General features: G+C 46.8%; 1 protein-coding gene across 1 annotated transcript in view; it reads right to left on the bottom strand.

Moving 5' to 3' along the window:
* Positions 1-1,875: 1,875 nt before the first annotated feature.
* PORCN (porcupine O-acyltransferase) overlaps positions 1,876-25,007 on the bottom strand; it is a 120,512-nt gene continuing 97,380 nt past the window's right edge. Inside the window, exons 10-15 of the mRNA XM_078872383.1 lie at positions 18,557-18,657; positions 15,088-15,164; positions 14,666-14,729; positions 13,958-14,043; positions 12,205-12,312; positions 1,876-9,414 (exon numbers count right to left, since the gene is read on the bottom strand). Of these exons, the coding sequence (XP_078728509.1) occupies positions 9,316-9,414; positions 12,205-12,312; positions 13,958-14,043; positions 14,666-14,729; positions 15,088-15,164; positions 18,557-18,657 (535 nt within the window). The 3' untranslated portion in view covers positions 1,876-9,315. The remainder of the gene's footprint in view (positions 9,415-12,204; positions 12,313-13,957; positions 14,044-14,665; positions 14,730-15,087; positions 15,165-18,556; positions 18,658-25,007) is intronic.

The following is a 25,007-nucleotide window of genomic DNA, read 5'->3' as shown; positions in this document are numbered from 1 at the left end:
TGTCTGTCGTGCATAAATAAATCTATAATATAAACAGCTCTTTGATTGGTGGAGATCGACTACCGGGTACGGAGAGGGGAGGTGCATAAGGGAGGAGGGTCAGGGGAGAGGTCTAAGGGAGGGGGGGTTAGGGGAGGGGCCTAAGCAAGGGGGAGGGGCCGATAGTTAAGGGGGCTGGCTACCTGGCTGGCTGCCTGGCTACCTCAAGTCAAGTTATCTTTTATACAGGTAGGAAGAACAACAAGTTCCACACTCCCCACCAGGGATTATTTGTCTGTCTGTCGTGCATATTTGTCTGTCGTGCACGAATGCGCTGTCCAACCAAGTTCCTACCTGCCCACTCCGAAGGAACGTGTTAAACCAATTAAATCTTGATTTTAAACCATTTATTTTGCCAGGTAAGGGCCCCACTGAGCTACGTGGCTCTTTTTCAGAAGCGACCTGGCTCTATCGCAAACAATAGCTCAACGAAGTTGGCTCATCACCACGTGGTGATGTATCGAAGCCAAGCGCATGTTTCTAAATGTGGAGGGGGAAAACCGGAGGACCCGGAAAAAATCCACGCGGCCACGGGGAGAGAGAGACACGCAAACTCCAAATATACAGCAGCAGGCGTCAGGGTCGGGATCGAACCTCCCCAATGAAGTGGCTTATCACGTGGAATGTATAGCAGCCAAATACTACAAAACGCGTGTTTTTAAATGTGGAAGGAAAACCGGAGAATTCCCGGAGAAAAATCCACGCCACCACGGGGAGAGACACGGAAACTCCAAATATAGAGCAGCAGGCGTCAGGGTCGGGATGGAAACCACGACCTCCTGCATACCAGGCGAGGTAGTTAACATCTCCTAGCCACCGTGGCGCCCCTGTGTGCATCTCCCCCCATCTGTGCAGCTTCAGCCTCCCAGCATTGTGGTCGAACTCCACAATGCATGAGATGCGATGAGCTCAAAATTGACCTTTGAGGCTTTCAGGTCACTCATAAAACGCGGTGGTGTAGAGTTTTTTTTCCTCCGGATCCCCTTTCGGGTTTTCCCCTCTACATTTAGAAACATGCGTTTTAGAGTATTTTGCTGCGACTATACATTTCCACACGATAAGCCACTTCGTTGAGCTATCATTTGTGACCAGGTCGCTTCTAAAAAAAGAGCTATACAGCTCGGTGGGCCTTACCTGGTTAAATGCAAAGTCATAATTTGTCGTTAAAATCTTGCCCATCGTATGGGCTGGCACCCGGCCTGTAATATTCGTAGAAATGTGATGTATTCAATGTATACACGTACTTGGCATACACACACACACACACGTGCTTGCATTAGAGTGGGGGGGGGGGGAAACGGCGACTCTGGGAGGTAAATATTGGCAGTGTGACCAAGCCACCGCCGGATGAAAGGCCTTCCCAAGCTGTTGCCAACACATCAGGATCCTCATCATCATCACGTGCATGACCCTCGACCCTCGGGGCGTAGCAGTGCCCACGAGTCGCCACCACCAGGCAAACCTATCCCGCGCAAGCCGAGCACGCTGAATGTAAGCCAAGCCAAGGCCGTGGTGTCGAAGGTTGGCCTCGATCGTGAGTGTCCACGCCAGGCCGTGGTTCGCCACCAGTTAGCCGACGACGATCGCGCGGAAAGGCCCCCTGGAGTCCACCCAGGCAGCGTGTCCGAAGAGCCTAAAGTCTTCTGGCTTCTGCTCCGTTTCATGCACTGCCAGGCATGTGATTAGAATCCTGTGATGTAATAATTCTTACCTTGGAGCTGCACGCCAGCTGATTTAATCGCTCCGTCTCCTCGGTGTCCGGTGGTGCTCTCCGACACGATACGCTCATCACAAGTTTGACCGCGGAGGAAATGTACGTTCAAAGTCCTGTTCTCCAAAGAGTCTTTATTCCTCTTGTAGCTGGGGCCATGACGTCTTGTTTTAAAAGCAACAACGTTCGAAAGAAATATTTGAAAGTTTGATTATATTAAGTTAATAAAAAAAAGAGATTCCGGGTGCCAAATGCATTCCATTGGGTCGGTATAGATGTACCTCTGTTTAACACGTAGTCGGCTTTCACGACTAATGTTATCCAAAAGAGGTTTTGGGGTAAGAACGCGTAAATATAAATGTCGTTAAACCCAAAAAAACCCGGCAGAATGTACACGCACGGTGTGCATAAAGTGCATGCATAATGTATGTCGATTAATCGATGATTAACCCAACCGGTAATGATATCAAGATCAATTTTTATCCCCCCCCCCTTTCCTCTGGCCTTCGCAGCTGATTGCCTGAGGATGCTAGTTGTAATTATAGGCGAAACGTCGTACTCGAATTGTACATTTTGTGGGGTTTTACTCTCCAACACATCGGTGTGCTGAACTAGTAACGAATTTGAATATTTTGTTTACGTGACAAACTTTACGAACTGGCTGTGTCGGGTGGTGGCGTGTTTAACGACACATTTACGTGATCTCACCAAAAAACCTCTTATAGATATACCTCTGTCAACTATAAATAGCGTGCAACCGTTTTCAACAGCAGTGCTTCAACTCTTATAACACTGAATTACTGTCGACTGCACTTCACAACAACAGGTTACATGATATCAAGCGACGATGGTGGTGGCACACGGAACAAAACGTGACTGGGCAGGCTTATTGCATGAATACATTAAGGTAACAGAAACACTCCAAGTATGCCCGAATTACGCACAATGCAGTCGAATATGCGGCGTTGATCAAATGGGCAGATAATGTGATGGCACAAATTCTATAGGGGGTGGAACGATTCACTTCCTTGGCAATTCATACATCGTCACGATTCAGGACCGCGATGGGACACTGGTCTCTGCCAGCTCCAGGACTCACGCAAACCCATGACATAAAACCATATACGATTCTAAAAAAAAATAACAACTGTAAATGTCTCACGCGAAATTCACGCATGTATTGTGAGTATCGGTGCACTCCTATTGTTCGCACTCTGCAAACACAACACTTACAAGACATTCAGACAATGCCTTGGGGTTCAGCGATGACACAGGTCTACTCTGTAAATGTCTTGAACGTAAAAATACTTTGGCTGTTGCCTGTCGGGGCTGGACAATGCCCCGAGGTTATCTCCATGGACAGACAAAGTGACGCTTCAAATTAAATTTACAAGTAAACGAGACGGCAATGGGCAAGGAGCGATGTCTTGCGTGGATGGTCTGGGTTTGCAAATCTGTGAGCTACCGAACAGACGACTGACTGTATCCTCGCATAACATAAGGTTGAGTGTCTGCTGTAGCCCGACATGTTAATGTATTCCGCAAAGGGCAGTTTCCAAGAAAGTAAATGCTACAAGTTGAACAAAATGAATGACCGAACTTATTGTTTATGAACTAAAACGTCGGGTGCCTTTGGTGGCTCAGAGGTGAGAAAGCTGGGCTGCCACAGCCGACATCCTGGCTTCCAAATTGAGGCAGCAGCTGATCATGAAAAACATCCATCGGTTTGACTGTCGTACGACAAATAATCTCATGGCAAAGCGTGTGGACAAGTGCGGCCCTCACTGTGTCATGGATTAAAAGTCGACTTGAAGGAATTTCAGACGTGTACTGTCGCACACTGCTTTGCAAGATTTCCAAGTGGATGCTTAGTCTAAACATTACAGAGCCCAATTGTTGTGAAATATGGGGATGTAGAGAATGAATAATAATAATAAACAATAACGAGTAACAGTCAATTGCGCCTTGCACGAGGGCCTGCCACACTGCAAGTTGAAAACACCCTCTGTCAAAGGGTATTTATCTTCAACCATGCTGGTCAGATTGGTTACAAGAACAAAAAAAACTCAGATTATAATCAATGAAAAACCTCGGTCCAAAGTTGTGACAGCGAAGTGCAGTTGCACACAATGTACTATTTCCACTGCAAGACATTGGGGGCATTGCGTGGGAACATCTGCTTGTGAATGCTTAATGCTAGCTCCGTGTAGTTCCACAGGAAAGTACACTTCCACGCCTTTTCGTTACACACTTATAGAAGCTGCACGTCATGCCACCATGGGGGTGGGTTTTTTCTTCTTGTCTCAATTAATCTCCGCAGCGCATAGGCAGAGCAGAGAAAGTGCAGCGCTGCAATGTCTCGCTTCCACCACTGCTGGCGAAATGATCTCTCCACTGCTGAAGGAGCTCTAAAGAACATCGTCTAAAAGGAATCTTGGCCGTCCAGATGTCGTTGAAGAGGCGCGAGTGCCCACACTTTACCCCACCGCACACCGATTGTACATCGAACAGGGAGGGGTGTTTCCACCTCTGCCATGCTGGGCGAACAAGAGACGGGAGTGGGGATTTTAGAAACCTGCCGCTCCGTTGTGTCAACTGGCGGGGCCCGAAGGTCGAACCAACGAACCTCTGGATTGCAAGTGCGGTGTGTACATGGTGCTGAGCATTCATGAGACTCGGGGCAGCGTCCCACCGTTTAGGGTAGAGAGATTCATTTCGTTTTCCCGTTATTAAGCGATTCACGTGAGCACGATCGTGTCAATGTCCCAGCAAACTGAACGTGGGCTTGCCAGTTTCACCCATTAAAACTCGCTGGCCAACAACACACTGGAGAGAGAAAGAGGTATCTTCTTGGTTCTTTCGGTAAAGTCACGTAGAATGGAAATAATAAAAATAAATCATAAAATAATTCTCACGACGTTTCGGCCACAACACAATGCCGATGGTTGAGTGAGTCATTCAGACTGTCTACTCGAAAGACCTGCTCTCCACCGAGGACGGCTGCTTGCGTTGTGGCCGAAACGTCGTGAGAATAATTTTATGTTTAATTTTTATTATTTCCATTCTACGTGACTTTACCGAAAGAACCAAGAAGATGAATCCCTGCAGTCACGAAGGCTTTAAATCGAAAGAGAGAGAGAGAGGTAGTTTATCCCACCCACTGAAAGCCGGAGACATCTCTCCTGTACGTGTAAATCTCAAAGACGCTCCTTCCTGAGCGACTGCATTTTGTTTTCCGATTTTCGCTGCAGGAATGCCCTTCGCGAGGTTCGAGGTGCGGTATAATTCACGAAGCTCGCCAGAGCGCGCGCGCGAGTAGGGGGTGGTGGGTGGTGTGAGACGAATTGGCGCTTTGCTTGTGTTGATGCACCACCACTCGTGGAGAACAAATCGCGACGCGGCGAGACTTACGATCTCGCCCGGCCGCATACGGAGGTGTGCAGCGGCCAACACGAACGAACACTGCCGATGTGAGTGGTCGCAGTGCGGGTCAAGGCTTCGGCTGGGCTGACGTCACCGGTAAGAAAGGAGATACATTGTCTACTGCGCCAAATAATATATTTATACCCGCCTGGGATACGATGGCCCTGGGGCTTTTGATGAATACGTCCTGTGCAAGCGGTGGCAAGGAAACGTTGTTCTTTGCACAAATGATTAAAACGCGTAATGAAAGGCACGCACGCAAAGCCATCCCAGCGAGAAGCCCCTTGCCTCTGGAGTGTAATAATCATTCCAGACTGAAACTTGTTAAGAGCCGCAGCGAATTTCGTGGAACGATGAGGGGGGTAAACAATGTGTCATTTGTTAATGGGATGTAGAGAAGGAAGCGTTGAGGATGTTTATCCACAGGAGAAAGGGGGGGAGGCTGCTATAGGTGGGGCGCGTGTGCATCGTGGAAGAGGGCCGGTTGCCGGCAGGAGCTTTTGGGGGTTTCGTCCAGAAGGTCCGTGACCAAATGGAACGCCTAAAGCCAGATGGTGGGAAGATCCTTCTAAGTGGTCCTTGAAGGCCGTAGCCGACTTTACGTGGGATCTAGCGGAGGGAAGCGATGGCTAGAGGTGCCATCAAGCACTGGCCATGAATACAGATTGACCATAATAAGTTCATGGTAAGCATTGATTTGCATTGTCTTTTAAAGAAAATCAGTCTTTAGATATGAATATCATGCAAAGCAAAACTAGATCATTGCTGCCGATGGTTGCAGTGGTATAAACGACGCTCACAAAATGAAGAGTTGGTCGAAATTCAACGCGCATTCAGCTGGTTACAAATCACACAAAAAACCCGAGATTGTTGATATGCGACTGTGGAGCACTGTTTTGCAAAGGCAGTTTTGAGTTTTTTTGCTACAATACATTTAACACAAGATGGCAGAACGTGTTGCATCCATTCCTCTGTTTATTGTGGGGTTTTGTTATCCCCCATTTCATTTTATCACGAATATCACCCACGGGCCGATTATCTTGCCCACGTGTAGATGTCACATTGGGTCGCCTTCCAGCGGGCTGCTTCGTTCGTACGGGTCAGCCATGTCTCGACGTTCACATCGAGGTTGGTGAGCGAGGCCCTGGACGCCTTCAGGGATGAGCCTCGTGGTGAATACTGAATCTGAAGCGCTGCCGGCGAATGATGATGATGATGACGATGAAAGTGAGCAGCGAGTGTGACTGTGCGGTCCGTGGTTTAAACATTTCGTGGTGACCGCCGTCGTATGGAAGAGGTGATGGAGACTGCATCTGCTGCCTGACGCTCCTAATTAGCTGCACCCGATCAATGCAGCTGGCTGTATATGAACCCGTCGATGATTATTATTGATAAGCGTAAATAACTGACGAGTTGATTTTTGGAAGTAAAAACAAGATGCAGTGCCTGTACGATCCACCAGAGAGCAACACATCACCCCCCCCCCGCCCCCGTACACTTTGTATTGCAACTCACAAGTCGGGACTCTTTTTCGCATCCGACCCTGAACAACGGAGCAGCCGTTTCTTTATTTAAACATGCAAAAAAACATGTCCCTTGCGCTACCCTCTCATTCAAAGTGTGTACTGCAGGCTGTCGTCGTTCCCCGACAAGAGAGCATCGTGAAACATGCGCGCGCGGTCGCTTCGTTCAATGCCGTCGGGGTTTCTCCACGAATCACGTGGCGGGGTGGTTGTGGTTTCGGGCAGCTGTTTCGTCTTTGCCGTGTGGCCCAGGGAATATTCGGCCACAATGTACGCAGAACGCCGAGTAAGTCGTTGTCCCTTACCGCGGAGCAAACGCAACGGGAGCGCAACTCTCTCATTACCCACGTGGCAATTCCAGTCATCGTTCTCGTGGCAACACGGTGGGCGGCAAACTTTTATTTTTATGACCAAAGAAAATCGCGTGCACGATAGAGGCGTTTTAAAAAAAGTTGTACGACTATTTTTGTTCTCGTAATTCCAGTGGAACCGATGTCCTTTCAGTAAATAACGAGCGTTCCACGTTTCAGCAGGGCAAATCGCTGCAAGCAATTCCAAGTTGTTGTGCTCGTGTTTTACTGGAAGAATGGTGAAGAAAAAGTGTTATCACTCCCCAGGAACCGCACAAACAAACCCAGGTGTCGCTGTCCGTTCCGCGCAGGAGGCGTTCCGCCAGGCCACGTTTTTTTTTAATGAGCACAAGCGAGAGTCCCCCTTGTGTGCGTACATTTACACAATTGACAATTCGAAGGGGACAATGGCCACTAAACGCCTCCGATTTAGCACCGGTTGGCCACGTACGGTGTGAAAGAAGATTCAACATACTACTTTTGAGCACTCATGCAATTGTTAAAACAGTGCGGATTTCTCTTCGACACACCGGTGGTGCTGAAGCGGTGATAAATTAGCACGTTCGTTCGCGTAACAAAAACATTAATCGTTTGCTTATTTATTCAGGAAAGCCACAATGACTTTTTCAGGAAGGGTTCTGCATTGGGGGTTCTTATTTTTAAGACGTTTTCAGGCAATAATTGAATGGTTTATACAAGGGGGCGAAAACCAGAGCATCTGGAGAAAACCCACCACGGTCGCATGCGGGCCAACACTGTCCTCCTACAGATGGAAACAGATGGAGATTAATCAACTTGCTGCACTGCCTTCTCCTGGCGAGCCAGGGCGTGGCACCTCGACGCCCACGGGGGAGTTTTACAACGTCCGTCTGATCCACCAACCCTCGCTGTGTATCCACAGTGCTGGATGACAGGCCACGTGCTTAGCCACCACTGCCCAGCGCGACGCTTTATTAATTGGTGGAAAAGGGTGCATGACACACATTTTATTCACGCGTTCAGATCCCCAAATCAATAAAGGATTGTGAACGAGTGTTTAAACAAAACAAAAATCCCCACCAAGTTGCGTACAGCTCCCACCTGGAATGACATCACCTTGGCACGCGTGCCTGAGCGCGTGGCATGTGCGTGCGAAAGTTGGTGTCAGTATTACCGGTCTGCCGTGCTATGCTAATAAATCGCTCTACCTGTCGGCACCCGGGGCCCACGGTCGCACGGTTTAACGCTGCCTGCGACGGTTACCCCGTTAGTAATTTGACCACGAGCACGGTGCCCACGACTCCTCGTCATCAGCCGGCTCGTGCTGGCCATGACCGCGCCGTTGAGCATTCCCGTTCCGTTTGATCCGTCCGCCGCGCTTCGGTAGCGACATCTCGAGGCCTGCGCTTGGCAGGCTGTGATAGGTGGCAACAATCACTCGCCCGTCACAATTGCTAGCCTCTCGTTACCTTACGATTGTTATAAACTACAAATGAAAAGTTCCGTTTTTTTTTTTCATTGCAATTCGTCCTGATGCAATAGTGAGAGCTGGTTACAATTGCCCTTGTGCATGCCACGTATTGCCCACAATTCAGGATTCTCAATCCCCTGATGAATTCGGTTCGGTGCATGGCCATAGTAGCCATCCATGCTCAATAACCGTCGCATAACTCCTTCCACTGACAGTAATGGTATAAATATTTCAATAGGTATTAGCTCAACTGCCACAAAAGCAAGAGTGATGTACTATATATATGAACGAAACTCAAAACTACCTCAATGCCACATAATTGTGCCTTAGTGTTTAGTATAAAAAAAGTTCCTACAATGAAATGTCAATTACCACCAATTCTTGCAGAATGCATCAAAATCCAAGTGTGGTTTCCACATCATTATTAATGAATAATACTATTAAAAAAATAACCTCCTACATAAGTAATGTGAAGCTACACCGAACGCACATAACCTCAACAATCTACGACAGGTGATTCCCGGCTTGTTCTAGTTTTTTTTCATACTTTATAATGCCGGCGGTCAATCCAAACGTACGTATCGATACAAAAAAAAAAATCAAAACACATCCCGTCGTAGTAAAATACTTCTCGTCGTCACAACCCAAAGAGATTTCTCGTCGCGAACGTGAGCAGACGTTTTTTCCCCCCCAACCAACGCAAATGAACGAACGGAGCAAACCGTCGGAGGAGTCGCAGGCCCTCCTCGGATTAATGATCGTCGCGGGCCGGAGGTTCGCGGGGGAGGAGGAGGCGGGGTCCAGCAGAGTGCCACGGAGTCAGATGAGCTTGTAGAAGAGTAGGCATGCGGCTGTGACCCAGTGGCTGGCCCAGTCGAGGCTGGACCACGTGGCGATAGTGTGAGCCATGTTGTAACCCTGCGGGGGTGGGGGGGGGATACGAGTTGCACATCTTCAAAGCGGTGCCCCATTCTTACCCAATTACACATTTGAAGATTGGCTCTCAGTTATCCGGGATAATGAGAGTGAGGGATGGCCCAGATAAATAAATAAAAAAGCACGGTTAAATAAAACATGTTCATGTTAGGCTATAACTCTATTTTTATTTGCGTATAATTGGGTGGAGGGGGGAGATGCAGAATGTGTCATCTGTTTTTATTGTTTCTTAGTGTGGTTGGTCACAGTCATAAGTGAACAGCAGCTCACAATGGAATCGGCGTGTACACGTCGCAAGCATGGATAATTCGCAACCCGGATAATGAATCTGCACACTGATAATTATCGAGTTTTTTTTAAAATGTGTTCGTCATAACTTTTTGGCGCTCTGGTTTGTACACTTGTTGTTTACGACTCGTGGTGATTTACTTTCATATCATCGGCAATTATTGATCCACCTCTGCAGGCCTCCCCCACCCCCCCAAGCCGTCACCATCCCTTAAGGTCATACAATACGACGATCCATCTATCTCGTGCACACGAGCTGATCACATCGCTCCATCTCCATGGCAGATGTCCTCTTGAGTGCATTGTTTTCTTTGGCTGCCACTCCAACCATCATTCTAGCTACCTTCCCACTTCATCATTTTCCTGCCCATGCCCATTTAACCTTTTCCCATTCCGATGAAGTACTTGTACGTAAAATAAAAATAACTTTATCGGTACGTCTTCACGTCGGAAGATGTACAGAGGCTCCCACAAGGCTATGCGGGAGGGGTGTGTGGCAGTTTGGCACCAGCTATCATAGAGTGGTGGTCGTGTTGCTACAGTTTTCTGCGGCGAGTACAATGTTTTTAAAAACAACGGCACTTTTCCTCTCTAAATAAAATTACCGCCAACCGCTTGTGCGCGTTCTGACATTCAGCAGTGAACGGGACACCCACCCTGCAACTTGCAGACATCTCGGAACGGGAAAGGCTTCATGATGTTTGTATAGTCAACGTTGATTTGCTGTTTTCATCTCCCATTGATTTGATCAAAATCTCACTTGCAAAGGGAATTGTACCGATGCGCTTTCCGCTGGTTTTATAATTAAAGCAAATCAATCTATCGCCCTATCCGTCTGGCTGCCTCTATCCAATTTTGAGAAGCACAACCGCAAAAAGAAACATTGCAAGTGTTGGTAAACAAGAGTACATTAGGATCCACGGCTGTGAAATGGAAAAACCGTGTTTTTGAGTTTGGGACACACTGGAAGCCGCACCAACAGTCGAGCTGCCACGTGCCGTTCTTGCCCTCGTGAGTATTAAACGCTCGTCAACGCCGCAGCTCCACTCGCTCTCCGGGAGCTCGTAACTCCGGCTCGAAAAAGGTGAACGACGACTCCTCGGCTATTCCGGTATCGGGCGGCAGGTGCGACCCCGCGTTAATCGAACAATTGGAATGCGAGAGCAGCGCTTTAATCAGCGTTCTCGCCCCAACAGACGCCCCCCCCCCCCCCTATTTATTAAAAGGCGAGCCGTCTCTCCCAAAGGATCAGCCAGGTCTGGCGAAACAGCGCCCGGTGCCGAGAGTGTAATCTCCCGCGCATCGCTCCTGCATCCCAATTCACAAATTACCCACCTGAGCGTTGTTACCTGCAGCTTAGGAAGCCTCGCAGGAAGTTGTTAATGTCACCGAGTATCGGCTCTTGTAGGCTGCTGCAAGGGGGTGGGGGGGGGCTACGTCTGTGTCCTCTCTCAATTTTGGTGAATTTACCATCTAGGAGCACCCTAGAAACTCACGGTTGTTGCCAACCACAGTCACAGTCACGTCTGCGACGTGCGACTGTGAATCTGCGAGTATAATTTATCCTCTCTTTGTCAATGTTTTAACTACAGTAAAACCTTGGATTGCGAGTAACTTGGTCTGCGAGTGTTTTGCAAGACGAGCAATTTTTTAAAATAAATATTAATTTGATAAACGAGCGAGGTCTTGCAATACGAGTACTGTAGTGCGTACAGTTTACGCTTTGTCTGCCGAGCGTCACGTGATCACAACTGAGCCGATGGTTCTTCTCTCTCTCGCTCGCTGCGGGATTGTGGGTAATCGTCTCCCATGCTCGGTCTCAGTTGGCGTGCCTCACTCGTATAGTCAATATCCGTGCGAGAGTATACTGTTTACTATAGTGTTGTGACCACGTGTGTGTGCGTAAAACATTTATTTTGTGTCCAAGTGTAGTGACTGTTCTTTAGTAACTGTACTGCAAGTGAAAGTCGTCCTACACAATAACCCTCCTCTCCTGTCTCTCGTCTCCCTCACACCAGCCACGATTACATGTATTTAATAAATTTGATTAATTTATATTAAATAAAAATAATAAAAATATAAAAAGGTATTTTGTATTAATCATTTTTATATGAATACAGTATTTTTGGGTTGTGGAACAAATCATCTGAGTTTCCATGATTTCTTATGGAGGAAATTCGCTTTGATATACGAGTGCTTTGGATTACGAACACGTTTCCGGAACGAATTATGCTCGCAATCCAAGGTTTAACTGCATCTCTATTTTTGTTGTTCTATACCACAAGCACTGCCCGCGCATTTACGCGGGATGCACGGCCGGGGTGGAGGGTGGGGGCAAAGGGGGTGGGGGCAAAGGGGGGGGGGGCCGTGACGTCAGCGCGACGCACCAACCCGGCTCAACGCCGTGGGATGCGGGTGATGTCATCGCGCAGGTGTGCGCGGTGGTGACGTCACCCAACCCCCAACCCCCCAAGCCTTGCTTACCTCCTCCTCGAGAGATTCAGAGTCCGTCTCGAACAGGGAGCCCAGGTAGGTGAGGTGGAAGAGGGTCAGCGCTCCAAAGCAGAGGTTTGCCAGCCGCACCCACACCGTCTGGGGAGGCAGGACGGTGGGCGTGAGACATCGTTGCATGTATGTTGAACTTCTTTCACGCCGTACGTAGGCAACCGTGCTAATCGGAGGTGCGGGGGGAAGGACGGCAAACTAAACACAGGAAGCAGTTCTAAACAAATGATTTTTCAATCTAGATTTAAAAGCGCAAATCTCCAGTGGCTTCTTTTTTTCTTTAGCGTCTTTTTAAAATTCTGTTGCAATTGAAAGAGTAAAGAAGATGGCAGGGGACTGAAAAATGATGATGGAGGGAGAACGGTTAAGGTTGAAATCAAGCTTGTGAAACCAAGACAAGGAAATAACACGGCGGTGATTCGGATAAGTTAAGGGAGTGAACCGAGACAAGACGGGAGCTCGTACTCGGTGATGAGACACGAGCGTGGAAGGAGACGGGAGTATAGGGGGGGATACAGGAGCCCGTGGTTGGGTTAGAGGCAGCAGTCAAGGGTCTACAAGAGAAACGATCGAGACTGATCGGAGCAGTGTTTCCCGACCTAAAGAACGAGATCCACCGCGGATGAGGTGTGAGGGAAGGGGCAGATGACGACAATCCACCAGATGATGGCACGGAGACATTTCCGCGTGGAACTTTACAGCTTGCAGCGTTAGAGGATGGCCCTCAGAAGACGACGTCACAAACCTACTTTTGAAGACCCTTGAATACCTAATTTTACCCACGCTTTATCCCGGTAAAGATTGCCCATCACTTGTTAACACAAATCGATATAAAAAAAAACTCAAGAGCTGAAACGTAGCCAAATTCCGTATAACGCCAAATTTTAAACGATGAGGGTATTTGCGTGCAGTCATTTGGTGATCGGGCGAAGACCGTCAAAACTCACTGCAGCTGAGAACCAGGGTTCATTACGGGTGGCTGAAACCCAAAACCAAACCGAGGGATATCCGCGTCCGCCGGCTCGGTGCTCCGACCCCTGAATCGACTGGTCACTTGAGAAAGTACTTCTTGGTATCGTGTGGATGGGTCTGGAGTTCCCATCTCGCTCACCATCTGGACCGCGTGCTTCCTTCCCTCGTTTTTAAATCATTAAGTGAGTTGCGGTGCTCCCCTATCGGCGATCATTTCATCTCTCTGTCTTCTTTATAGCCATTTGTCGTCGTATGAAATCCCTACAAACCGTAAATTGACATACGCGCGTTGCCTTTAACATGCACACACCTAGCTAGGCAGCTTATACATCTTCAATGTACCGTATTTGTAAACAAATGCGACCAACGCAATAACCTGAAGCGAACCACATCCGTACTTACGATGAAATAGAAAAAAAAATTAATGAGCAGCGCTCTGCAAAATCAACACCAGGGACGGGGTAGGGGCAAACTGGTGAAGACGTAAAAATACATTAAGTAAAAAAAATATTGCAATTCATCACAAACACATTTTATAAAACAGCTCTCCCGAGACACATTTCATTCTTTTTTATAATAAAGTAAATGTATAAAGTTTTATTTTTATTATTTTATTATTTCCCTTCTACGTGACTTTACCGAAAGAACCAAGAAGATGAATCCCTGCAGTCGCGAAAGCTTTAAATCGAAAATTTCATTCTTTGGATCGCAAATGTGGCCCGCGACGGGTTCCGGGTTGCGGGTTGCGCGGCTCGGTCACCTGCTTGTGCTGGTGCTGGCAGTCGGGCCGGCATTGCCGGGAAAGGATGCACGCGCCGAATATGCTCGCCAGCTTCTTCCTCAGCACTGCGGCAGCCCACGGGACGGGACGGGAGCGTGAACAATCGCGAGCGGACAGCCGCCCGCTACGCCTGCGATGATGACGACGATGACTTAGGCTGGGATGGAGGGGGGCGAATGTGAATGGGTAAAACTAAAAGTTCGATAATTGCTGTCGGTGAGGAAACATTCCAAGCAAGGGATGATGATGGTTGAGGGGGGGGATATGGCAGTGGTAGTGATTATGATGGTAGTGATAATGACATTGATGGTGGTTATAAATGATAATATGGCGATGTTGGTGATGTTGATGATTATGGTTGTGGTGGCTGATCATGGTGATGATGGTGGTAATGCTAATTATATGGTGATTGCACCGTCGTCATAATCATGGGGATCGTGATACGGCCATACATAGGCCTGTTTGTGGAGATAGATTAATATTTGACCATTGGGATCATTACGGTAATGGTGCGGATAGATTTCGCCCCGGTGGTGAAGATGGTGGCGATCATGTTGACGGTTACCATTACGGTGATCATGATTTGATCACGGTGAAGATATGGCATTGATGATGATAATAACAAAAAATGGTGAATATTTGGTCATGGACTGACAATTCTGAACAATGAGCATCCCAATTCCTCACCGTGCTCCGTGTAGGTTACTAGTCCGAGTGACAGCAGAACAGCGCCCAGGTGAAAACTCAGGCCCTGTTGTGGGAGCAAAGGTACAGGCCATAAATATAATTTATTCTGACGGTGGCAGTGGCATTCATACATGAATAGATTTCTGCCATTAAATCCATAAATTAATTTATGTCCTTACTGCAATATGAAGAAATATAATGGGACAATTAGACGAAAAAATTTGTTTTGTTTTTATAAAGTGTTGTCGTCGTTCAAGCAACTTGCATCACAAATCGCTGAAGAAAGCACAACGCTGGAAGGCAGCAGCCGGGGCAGCGTTACCAACAATTGCCTAAGCTCCACAGTCCTCTATATATTAAGATGTTTTCGGCCATTAAAGGAGAGTTTATCCAGGAGACGATGATGATCATGAGAGACTCACGTGCAGGAGGGCGCTGGCAGCGTACGTCACCAGGATGGCAGGGAATGTGCCGAGCTGCACAGTGTTCTTAAAGACATCTGCCACGGGGAGGTCGGGGATGCACAACAACACGCAACGTAAACGGTAAACAAGCAACGGCGCAAATTGTTATTTTCAGTTATGTATTGTATAATATAGCGTTGAACTGGGACCCCCATATCGTAAAACGACACAGCCAATAAGTAAGGTTTGTCACGTAAACAGAACATGCCAATTCGTCACTAGTACAGCACACCGGTGCGTTGGAGAGCCAAGCCACAACACTTACACTCTGAATACATTTCGCCGATAATTACAACTAGTTTCATCAGGCGACAGCCAGATTTGTGGAGAAATCCTCCTGTTTCGTTCCTTAAATAGAGGGGTGATGGCATCACTTGTGAGCACTTCTTGGCGATGTGGTGGGAGGGATTAATGAATGCATATACATGACAATGGGTATCCATTGCCGGTTGGGTTATTTATATGGTAATCGACGTACATTATGCATACACATTTATATATTTACCCGATCTAACCCAAAAAAACCTGCATTATGGACGGTCGCGGAAACCTACGTGTTAAACGGACGTGCGTTTCTCTGTGTGATTGGCAGTTAACCAGCATTGATTCAAGCAAGGCCGACTGCTGATGAGACACTGTATGTCGAATTTGGTTTGCAATTTGCTTGTCTTGAATCAATGCTGCTGAAATGATCAGAATCAGAAGTTGATGCACTCTCAGAAGGCTGTGTGGCTGATGGGTTGCAACATAATTTTATTTTTACGTGGAGGCACGGATACGTGACGGGAGGCAGCGCCTGCTTATTTATTTCGTCAACACGCAAGACAGGTGTGTACGTGCAGTGGGACACCTGTAATCTGGACCAACACGAGACAATTCGTATTTAGAAGCGCGCACCGACCGCCGTGGTAAAGTATAGTCGAAACAATCTTGATTTGAAGCTTTCGTGACTGCGGGAATCCATACTCTTTGGTTCTTTCGGTAAAGTCACGTAGGTAGAAAAATAATAGATCACGACGTTTCGATCGCAAAACACAAGCAATCGTCATCAGGTGGGACAACTACAGCAGTTTTTTCTTGCTGTGGTTGTCCCACCTGATGACGATTGCTTGTGTTGCGATCGAAACCTCATGATCTTTTATTTTTCTACCTACGTGACTTTACCGAAAGAACCAAAGAGAGTGGTCGAAACAACCTCCCAGTGACCGATGTGGCAACCCGTGGAGCCGTGTTTGCAGTGGTGAACGTCGTAGACTATGAAGACAGTGGCGTGAGTTGGGCTCCCGACCACGGCTAACATCGGCGGAGAGTGATGGCTAATCCCTTCCTTGACAAGCCGACACCAAACAGCGTGGGGTGGTGAAGTATTATCCAACAACCCCGATGACTGGAACGGCATTGGCAATCCATAATTCACGGGAAGATTGACAGGGCTGTAAATGAAATTTCACAGAAAAGAAAACCGCATCTCAAGGCGCTGTACAAATCGGGGAAATGTGTCAATCTAGAGAGCAAGAGAGTTTGAAGAGGTTTTTTTATAGCAGGGAATAAGGGACGGGGGTGGGGGGGGGCGGGTGCAATTGAGACGACATTACGGTAGAAGGGCACTTCATTGAGAGGGAGCCCGAGGCACAAGAGTAGAGGAAAAGTCTTGAGCCTGGGATGGAACCGAGTAAGACTCTGAGCAGTGTGTGCAACAGGAATGTAATGCGATGCGGTGGGAACAACAGGGGAGTGAGCGACCTCTCGTTAAGTGATGGTTGACCGAGTTTAGAGAGGAGGCCTCGGTTGTCGGAGCCAGATGAGAGGGGGGAAGAGGTAGGTAACGTTGTGTTCGTGGACATTAAACCAACATTTTTGTTTTGGCTTTTCCTGAAATATTTCTTTTGTTTTATACACAAATCCATCTCCATTTGTCGAAAGAGTAAAGTTCCGCGGGTGCTGTCATCATCAATATTTACAGCGCCGATGTTGAACCGGCGCATTTCTGGCCCATTATTATTAATATTGAACATTCAAGCTTCCCATTTATCTTTTGAAGGCCAGAATTTTAAGCGAGAGCAGAGGCTAAAAATAAAACTAATTGTACCACACAGTGACAGAAAACAACTTAACTTTTTAAAAATATATTATTTGCAATGTCAAAGCCGATGTTACATTGAGACTGACAGAAGCTGAAGCGAATGCTCGAACCATGGCTTTAAATAGAACCTACGCTCTGCTAAACGCATCACGATGGTAATGAAGACAAAATAATGAGTAACTAACGCAAGAAAGGAGCCGTATCAAATACGTCTTGCTGGCTTAGATTTAAAATATGAAAGTAATCAACTTTTAGCTTTTTTCTTCTTTTTAACAAAACATATATACAAGTTATTAGAATGGTATAGCCAATTTTGGCATTTAATAATCTTCGTTTGTTTGACTTTTTTTTATCGGTTTTTCTTTTAAATAATCCCTTCACTCATTGCTTTGTAACAGATTCACATTTACATTGTAAAAACATTTTCAAATTAAAGGCAACTCTAAGTGCCAAAATAAAAGTTGACATGCACCTATATCTGCATAGGTCCAAAACAAAGAATAATCGTCTTTCCGATCAATATTATTCAGCAGTATTTATTTAAGCAAGAAAACCCTGGACTTTTTGTGACCTCCTGGGTCTCTGGGATACCAGATGTTGTTGCCAAAGATCACTCCATCTAAACTATGGAGCCCTGTACAATTGAATATGGGAGGAAAAAAACATCACGCGAACTCCGGTCATCCTCGCAGCGGCTTTCGGCTGGCCATCGAACAAAGACGGTCACTGCATCGCGCGTTTTCAGATGCGCTTCTGTGGCCGTCTGGAACGCTCTTCCTTCCGATTGTTAGGAAGCCACTGGAGCCATGCACTTTTAAATCTAGATTGAAAACTCCTTTCTTCAGAACTGATTTTTGTGTTTAAGTTGTCCTTTCCCCGCATCTCCGACCAACACGGTTGGCTACGTACGGTGCGAAAGAAGTTCAACATACACACATACAAAAAAACAATATTATTAATAAGTGTGAATCTAAGAATACATCTCTAGGTTTGTGAGTTACTGATGGCCCGTTGTCAATCCATTGCTGGGTGAAGGCTTACCCACATCCGTGTCAGTCATGGGAGTTGTTTGACCATACTTCACCATTTTTGTCAGTGTCGATTGGTGAAGTGGAGGACCCAGGACCGGTTCCAGACGTCACTCGCCAATTACGTTAGCCATGGCCGGGAATCAAACTCAGGTCATCCGTTTCACAACGCAGCGCGAGCAAAAAACACCGGTGCCGCCACTTCTGCACAAGAGAGTCGCGTGTTTGCAGTACTGTAGTCCCATGTCAGCCGCGGTGCACGTGTATTCAGGCACCACGTCGCTGGCCGATCTGAGCACTGCGACTGGGAACTCACACGTGTTGAGCCAGCGAGACATGGGAATGTTCCAGCTTGTGACGACTTCCACCATGGACCTCGGCACTTCAATGTTGAGCGGATGGGAGACGTCCATGTCCCTAAACATGTAAACACGTCATTGGAACCTCATTTGCCAGTAAAAAATATGATAATTGTTTTTTTACCCTTATATCTGGCAACAAAACTGACACCTTTTTTACAAGGAGTCATGTTTGCATAGACCACAATACCTGCGGTCATAATGCAAATAATGTGCACTGTCCTTGAAGTTGATTGGTCTACACCCGAGACAGCTTTCCTTAGAGCCTAGTCTCACATGGGTTGGACCAGATGACGCCAAAAGGCGCACAACTCAAAGACAATGGAACCTCATTTGCCAGTAAAAAATATGATAATTGGTTTTTTACCCTTCTATCTGGCATCAAAGTTATATATTTTTGTTTGCATTATGACCGCAGGTATTGTGGTCTATGCAAACATGACTCCTTGTAAAAAAAGGTGTCAGTTTTGTTGCCAGATAGAAGGGTAAAAAACCAATTATCATGTAAACACATCACAAGTTACCCACACGTCACAGCTTGTACGTTGAACGTCTATTGGCACCGTACGTAGCGAACCGTGCGAATAGGAGGAGCTTGCATTGACAGTTGGGGCAATGCCGTTAGCAGGCAACTTTGTTGGCTGCCTTTGTCTCCCCCATGCTGATGCTTACACAAGGCCACGGGCACTCAGTTTAAGGCTGAGCTGACATAGGGGAGGCCGGGACAGGGTTCCGATATAGCCCCGCCACACTGATGTTAGCCATGTCCGAGAGTCGAACCCAGGTTGTCAGATTCGGCAGTGAAGTGCGTGTTAGCACATACGCCACAGCTCCCCAAATGCTACACGTCACATGTTGCACACACACTATCACACGCGTCACCCTGGAATGATTCAGTTTGGAGAGACCTCGCCAGCAATTAACATCGCTGAAGTCGATCATACTTGACCGGCAAACGTATTAAACCACATCCTGGTCTAGTTCAGCGTGAAGCTAGGGTTATTGTTAATGTTTGTGCCTGTGCATACACGCGCTTTATTACACGCTTGCTATGCCCTGGAGATTCAAATGAATAGTTTTTAAAAAGTAGATTGTTTTTACTCTTCTATTGGCTTCATATCATTCTCAACTCTTGTGGAGCAGCACATCACCATCCATGTGTTTTAGAACGGTCCGCAGAAGGAGATATTGCAGAACTACTTCTGTGAAGCTGTATTTTTTTTATCCATAACCAGGACACGCTTTTCTGCGTGTCGTGCTGCAGACAAATGTTTGTTTCGTGCGAGTCAAACTTGACTCTTTATAAAAAAAATCCTGACAGCCCCGGTTTATCCAAAATAAAGCAATGAAAAAACAAAATGTATCATGATAGATTTTTGTATGTGTGCAGTCGTGAGTGACGGGACTGAGTCCAACTTATACAACACAGGAGAAATCGGTTTAATCATGTGACCGAAGCCTGGATTCGAACCCAGGTTATTAGTGGTGCTACTCAATACTCTCAACCTCTGAGCAATTGTGCCAGCTCAAAAGAAATTGCAAAAAAAGAAAAAAACAATTTACTTGCCGGAAATTGGTACCGCTATGTGAACATGGAGCTGGCCTGGGCCGGGGGGGGGGGCTGCAGGGGTGGGGGCTGGGGGGGGCTAGGGGAGGCGGGGGGGGGCTGCAGGGGTGGGGGCTGGGGGGGGGTAGGGGAGGTGGGGGGGGGCTGAGGGGGGGGCTGTGTTTAATCTGTACAAAGCAATACCCTCAGCATAAAGCCAGGGTTATCGTTGTTGTTCGTGCGAGTGCATGCACATACTTCATTGCATGCTCACTATGCCCGGCAGCTTACATTTACAGCAATTGCACAATTTGTTCTGGGGTTGTGTAATTGGCATAGACCGAGTGACCACAGCCCGAACGCAAAGCTTCCTAAACTCCAATCCCCATTCTCTACCACGGGTCTGTCTGACTTTCCACACTTGTCATTATTTTCAATTCGAATCGCCAGTTAATGTTTGGTTTTATCTTCTTCAGCCGTCCATCGCGAACGACGAGGACTTGCGGAGAACAGCTAGCCGGCGGCATTTCCCTGCGCGCCGGTGGGATGAGAGGCACAGCCCTCAAGCGGAAGCGTCAGCCACGCCGCGCGTCTTGCACACCGTCAGCCGTCGCACATGCAGATTGCGTCTCACAGTCGCCGAGGGAACCACAGACAAAACAAAACCACGGCGCTTGCCAGCGGGCGGTCACTGGGGGACCACCGCAAGTTCCACGCCGGCGTGCTGGGTAGCAAGTGCTATTTCCGAATTGCTTATGCCTCAAAAGTACAGAAAACGGATATTATTCCCCACAAACTTTGCTTAATCAGAGCAGTGATTTTGTTTACAAATTGAAGGTCAGTTATATGCAGTGCTACAGTGATATGAAGTGAAGTGTTTTATGATGTAGTTTCGTGCAAGAATCACTGCCATTAATACAGTGCTACAGTGAAATGCAGTGAAGTGTTTTATGACGTAGTTTTGTGCAAGAATCACTGCCATAATACAGTGCTACAGTGAAATGCAGTGAAGCGTTTGATGACTTCGTTTTGTGCCAGATTCACTGCCATAATACAGTGCTACAGTGAAATGCAGTGAAGTGTTTGATGACATACTTTCGTGCAAGATTCACTGCCACTACATTTACACAAGATATACAATTATACTCTGCTCGATTTTTTCGTAAATATTACAGCTTCCGTCCTAGGACGGGCAAAGAAGCTAGTATGAAATAAAAACCAGGGCCGAACAGCAGGTATCATTACTCATGCTCGCTCCACAATTCCTAAGCAGCATTGCTCACGTCAAAGAGAGTCGTGCTCTCTTTTGTGTGTGTGTGTGACATCAACATCGGTCCAAGCCATTATCAGCTTATTGAAGGATGCGACCCTTGAACACAAAGTCGTGATATTTGAACCAGTTTGCCCCCCACCCGACTTCACCCACCGGCACTGACCAGCATTGTGAAGTATGGCCTTTATCAGGCAATGGATTGGAAAGGTCCGGTGAAATAGATGGGTTCTCTAAATTGACAGCGTGGTGGTGGTGTGTCGAACGCGCGCACCTAAATATCCGGTATGGGCTTTGCGGATGGAATTTGACGACAAAAAAAAAACCAATCCCATCGTAGTGCTCGTGAGAAACAGCGAGCATAGCACGGCTTGTCTGCAATAAACCAGCGAGCGGAGGGAGTGAGCTGCTGCTGCAATGCAGCTTTTTAATTTTTTTTTAACAAACCTTTCGTGTGCATTGCTTATAATTCGGAGAAATATGACTCCCGTAATGTTGAACAATGATGAGACGATGCTACAATCACTGGACCGCCCTACTTTGTCAATGGGCACGACGGTACTTAACATTTCGAAGGCAGCCTGCTCTCACCTCCTTTTCCCGACGGCCCCTCATCCTCCTCCCCCCCTTCCCTGGATCACACCAGCTCAACGTGTGACGGCTGTAAAGTGTGCGTGTTCTGGCGAGTGAAGTCCTCCTGTAATGGGTGTATTTATAGGCAGCACCTACGCACTGCTCGGACATTACCCTCTCTGGAAGGGCACGGAGGCTGTGGCCGGGCCAGCAGTTGGCTTCCCATCTGCTATGGTGGAAGCTCCGCGTTTGTCCGTCCCGCTGTGCCCCGAGTAAGCTTGCCGGGTGGTGGCGTCTGTAGATGGTCTACGAGTATTTGTTTAATTTAAAACGCCGGACTGTGTGGGCGATTAGAGCATTTCGAGCATTCTCTGATGCGTATTCATTCATTCAGTATCCCTGCCCATTATCTGGAGGATTGGAGGCTTTGGTAGCCATATTCTTAGGATTTTTCGGTAAAGTCACGTAGGTAGAAAATTTAAATTAATAAAAGTAAAATAAAAATAAAATCACGACGTTTCGGAGGCAACACAAGCTTCCGTCTTCAGGTGGAACCGTCACAGCCACGATAGCTGTATCAAGTAAATGCCTATAGGCTTTGGTAGCCACTTTATCCTGTTACTTGTACCCTGTGCCAGTGTTGCTTGTACACTGTGCCAATCGTTTCAGCTGGGGCTATGTTCCACCAGTTGTCCCCACTTTCACCCAGTGCTTTAATTGGATAACCTTGACACGCTTTACCTTTGGCCATACCTTTGATTTATAAACGAAACTATTTTTAGGTTACCAGGTAAGGACTACTGAGCTGTATAGCTGTTCTTAGGTTTTTTTCGGTAAAGTCACGTAGGTAAAAAAATTTAAATTAATAAAAGTAAAATAAAAAAATCACGACGTTATTTTGGATCTTTATTTATTTATTTTTTTATTTTACTTTTATTAATTTACATTTTTTACCTACGTGACTTTACCGAAAAAAAACCTAAGAATATGAATCCTTGCAGTCACGAAAGCTTCAAATCTAGAATGTATAGCTGTTATTCAGAAGCGGCCTGGCCACAAATTATATCTCAATTAAGTGGCTTATCATGTGGAGGGAAAAAAGGAGCAAAATCAACGTGATCACAAGGAGAACATGAAATCTCCAAATACACAGGCGTTATAGGGTTGGGATCTAAACCACGACCTCCTGTATACCGGGCGAGGTAGTTAACATCTCGCTACCATGGCACTACTTAGGGCCTGCAAATGAATGCTGCTTCTTGTCTATTTGTTCACGGCAGTCCATCAAAGTGTCCCCATGTTCTGTGAGTTGGACGATGATCGTATCCATAGTGTTAGTCGTCAACAGTAAAAACTCCAGATGCCTATGACAATAAAACCACAATTTGAGACTATTTTAATCATAAGTCTATGATTCACCTTTTAAGTAACTCTGACATCATAAAGAAAGGTCCTTAAATACATTTTTCCAGTTTCTTTCTGAATAACATTTTTTGCCTGATCTAAAAAATATTTCCCATTCCTTGATGAGACGTAAAATTAAAGTGCGGCTGTTTTTCACCGTTAACGCCACCATTTTACAAGTACATGCAGCAATGTGGAACTAGGGCCAACATCCCATTACAGCTAAAGTGTTCGCGAGCGTCGCGTAACCATTTGCAAATGGCGTAATTCTGTTGTACAACAGCGTCATTTGAAAAAAAAAACATTTCCCCACGTAGGCCGTCATTCAAATGACTCAAGGCGATAAAAAATCTGAGGCTGCCAGATCCGGGCTGTGCGGGGAATGGGGCAGCACAGGCCAAGCAAACTCTGCACCAGCCTCTGATGTTGTCAGGGTCCGTGTCTGGTCTGGAATTGTCAAGCTGGAGGAGGACTTCTTCTCTGTACAGCACTTTGCGACCTCTGGGTGAAAGGTGCTTTTTTAAAGTGCAAACTATTGTTACGACTTCTGCCGTCTGAAGAATGCTGACGACATTCTCTGCCGTCTGAAGAATGCTGACGACATTCCCACGCACGACGAGTACACATGTAAAAGGATTGAGAACAAATTAAAGATCACGCTAGTTTTGGGACATCCCTCGCACACAGCAAATATATGAATAGAGAAAATAAGAGAATTACAGGATCATTAAAAATAATCGCACGGTGTTTTACTGCGACTATTACTGTCACCGCGATGGTAAAAGGCCCCACTATTATTTTTAATTAGCCGGTTACTTATTGTATATGTTCACTGAAGCAGAAAATTTACACCTCGGATATAAGAACATTTCAAAGCCCATCAAGAGTGGGTTGACTTATGTCTTGACGTTTGCCAGCACGATGCTCATTCGCGCCGTGTCTTCCAAATGTTTACTGCCTCCTTCTTTCAATGCATCATTACTCGAGACGTAATGTCTGAACATATAATGTTTAAAGCCGGCGTGTTTACCATGAGGCTGTTGGTTTTTTGCCATCTGTCACAACTGCTTGCTTTGTAATCCGACACAACTGACGCGTGTCCCCCATATTGTTCCACGACGTAAGCTGATGCAAGCTTCTTGAATCCGTGTTTTTGCACCGTGGATCCTTGTCGCCTGCCCTCACCTGTGTTCATCGTTGCCTGCACATAACACTGCACCTGTCGGAAAATCTTAACAATGTAACATTTGCAAAAACAAAAAAGCTTTTTTTTTACGGGGTGAATGGTTTTGTGTAGCGCGCCCGACTGCGTCTGCGCTCTTTGTTTGTGTGGAGCGGCAGCGTCGTGGCGAGCACATTGCGCTGTGAACCGGGCGACACGAGTTCCATTCCCGTCCACAGCTGACATCGTTTCGCGATTATTTGAACAACGCCTGGGGCCTCCCCTAGGTTGCCTCAGCCTTCAAAAAATAAAACGTGGTTCTGGCCACACCGCCCTCTCGTGCACTGTGCTGGCCTTCGTAGGTTCTGGCTAACCTGCTTCCACTCCTCCCTTCAAAGCCATCTCTTCTCACTTGCTCACCCTACTACTGCTACTCCCTGCCCCCCAGCTAGA

The sequence above is a fragment of the Lampetra fluviatilis genome, chromosome 34 (genome assembly GCF_964198595.1).
Source record: "Lampetra fluviatilis chromosome 34, kcLamFluv1.1, whole genome shotgun sequence".
Taxonomy (NCBI): domain Eukaryota; kingdom Metazoa; phylum Chordata; class Hyperoartia; order Petromyzontiformes; family Petromyzontidae; genus Lampetra; species Lampetra fluviatilis.
The sequence above is the reverse complement of the archived record's forward strand: the minus strand, read 5'-3'. Positions and strand labels throughout refer to the sequence as shown.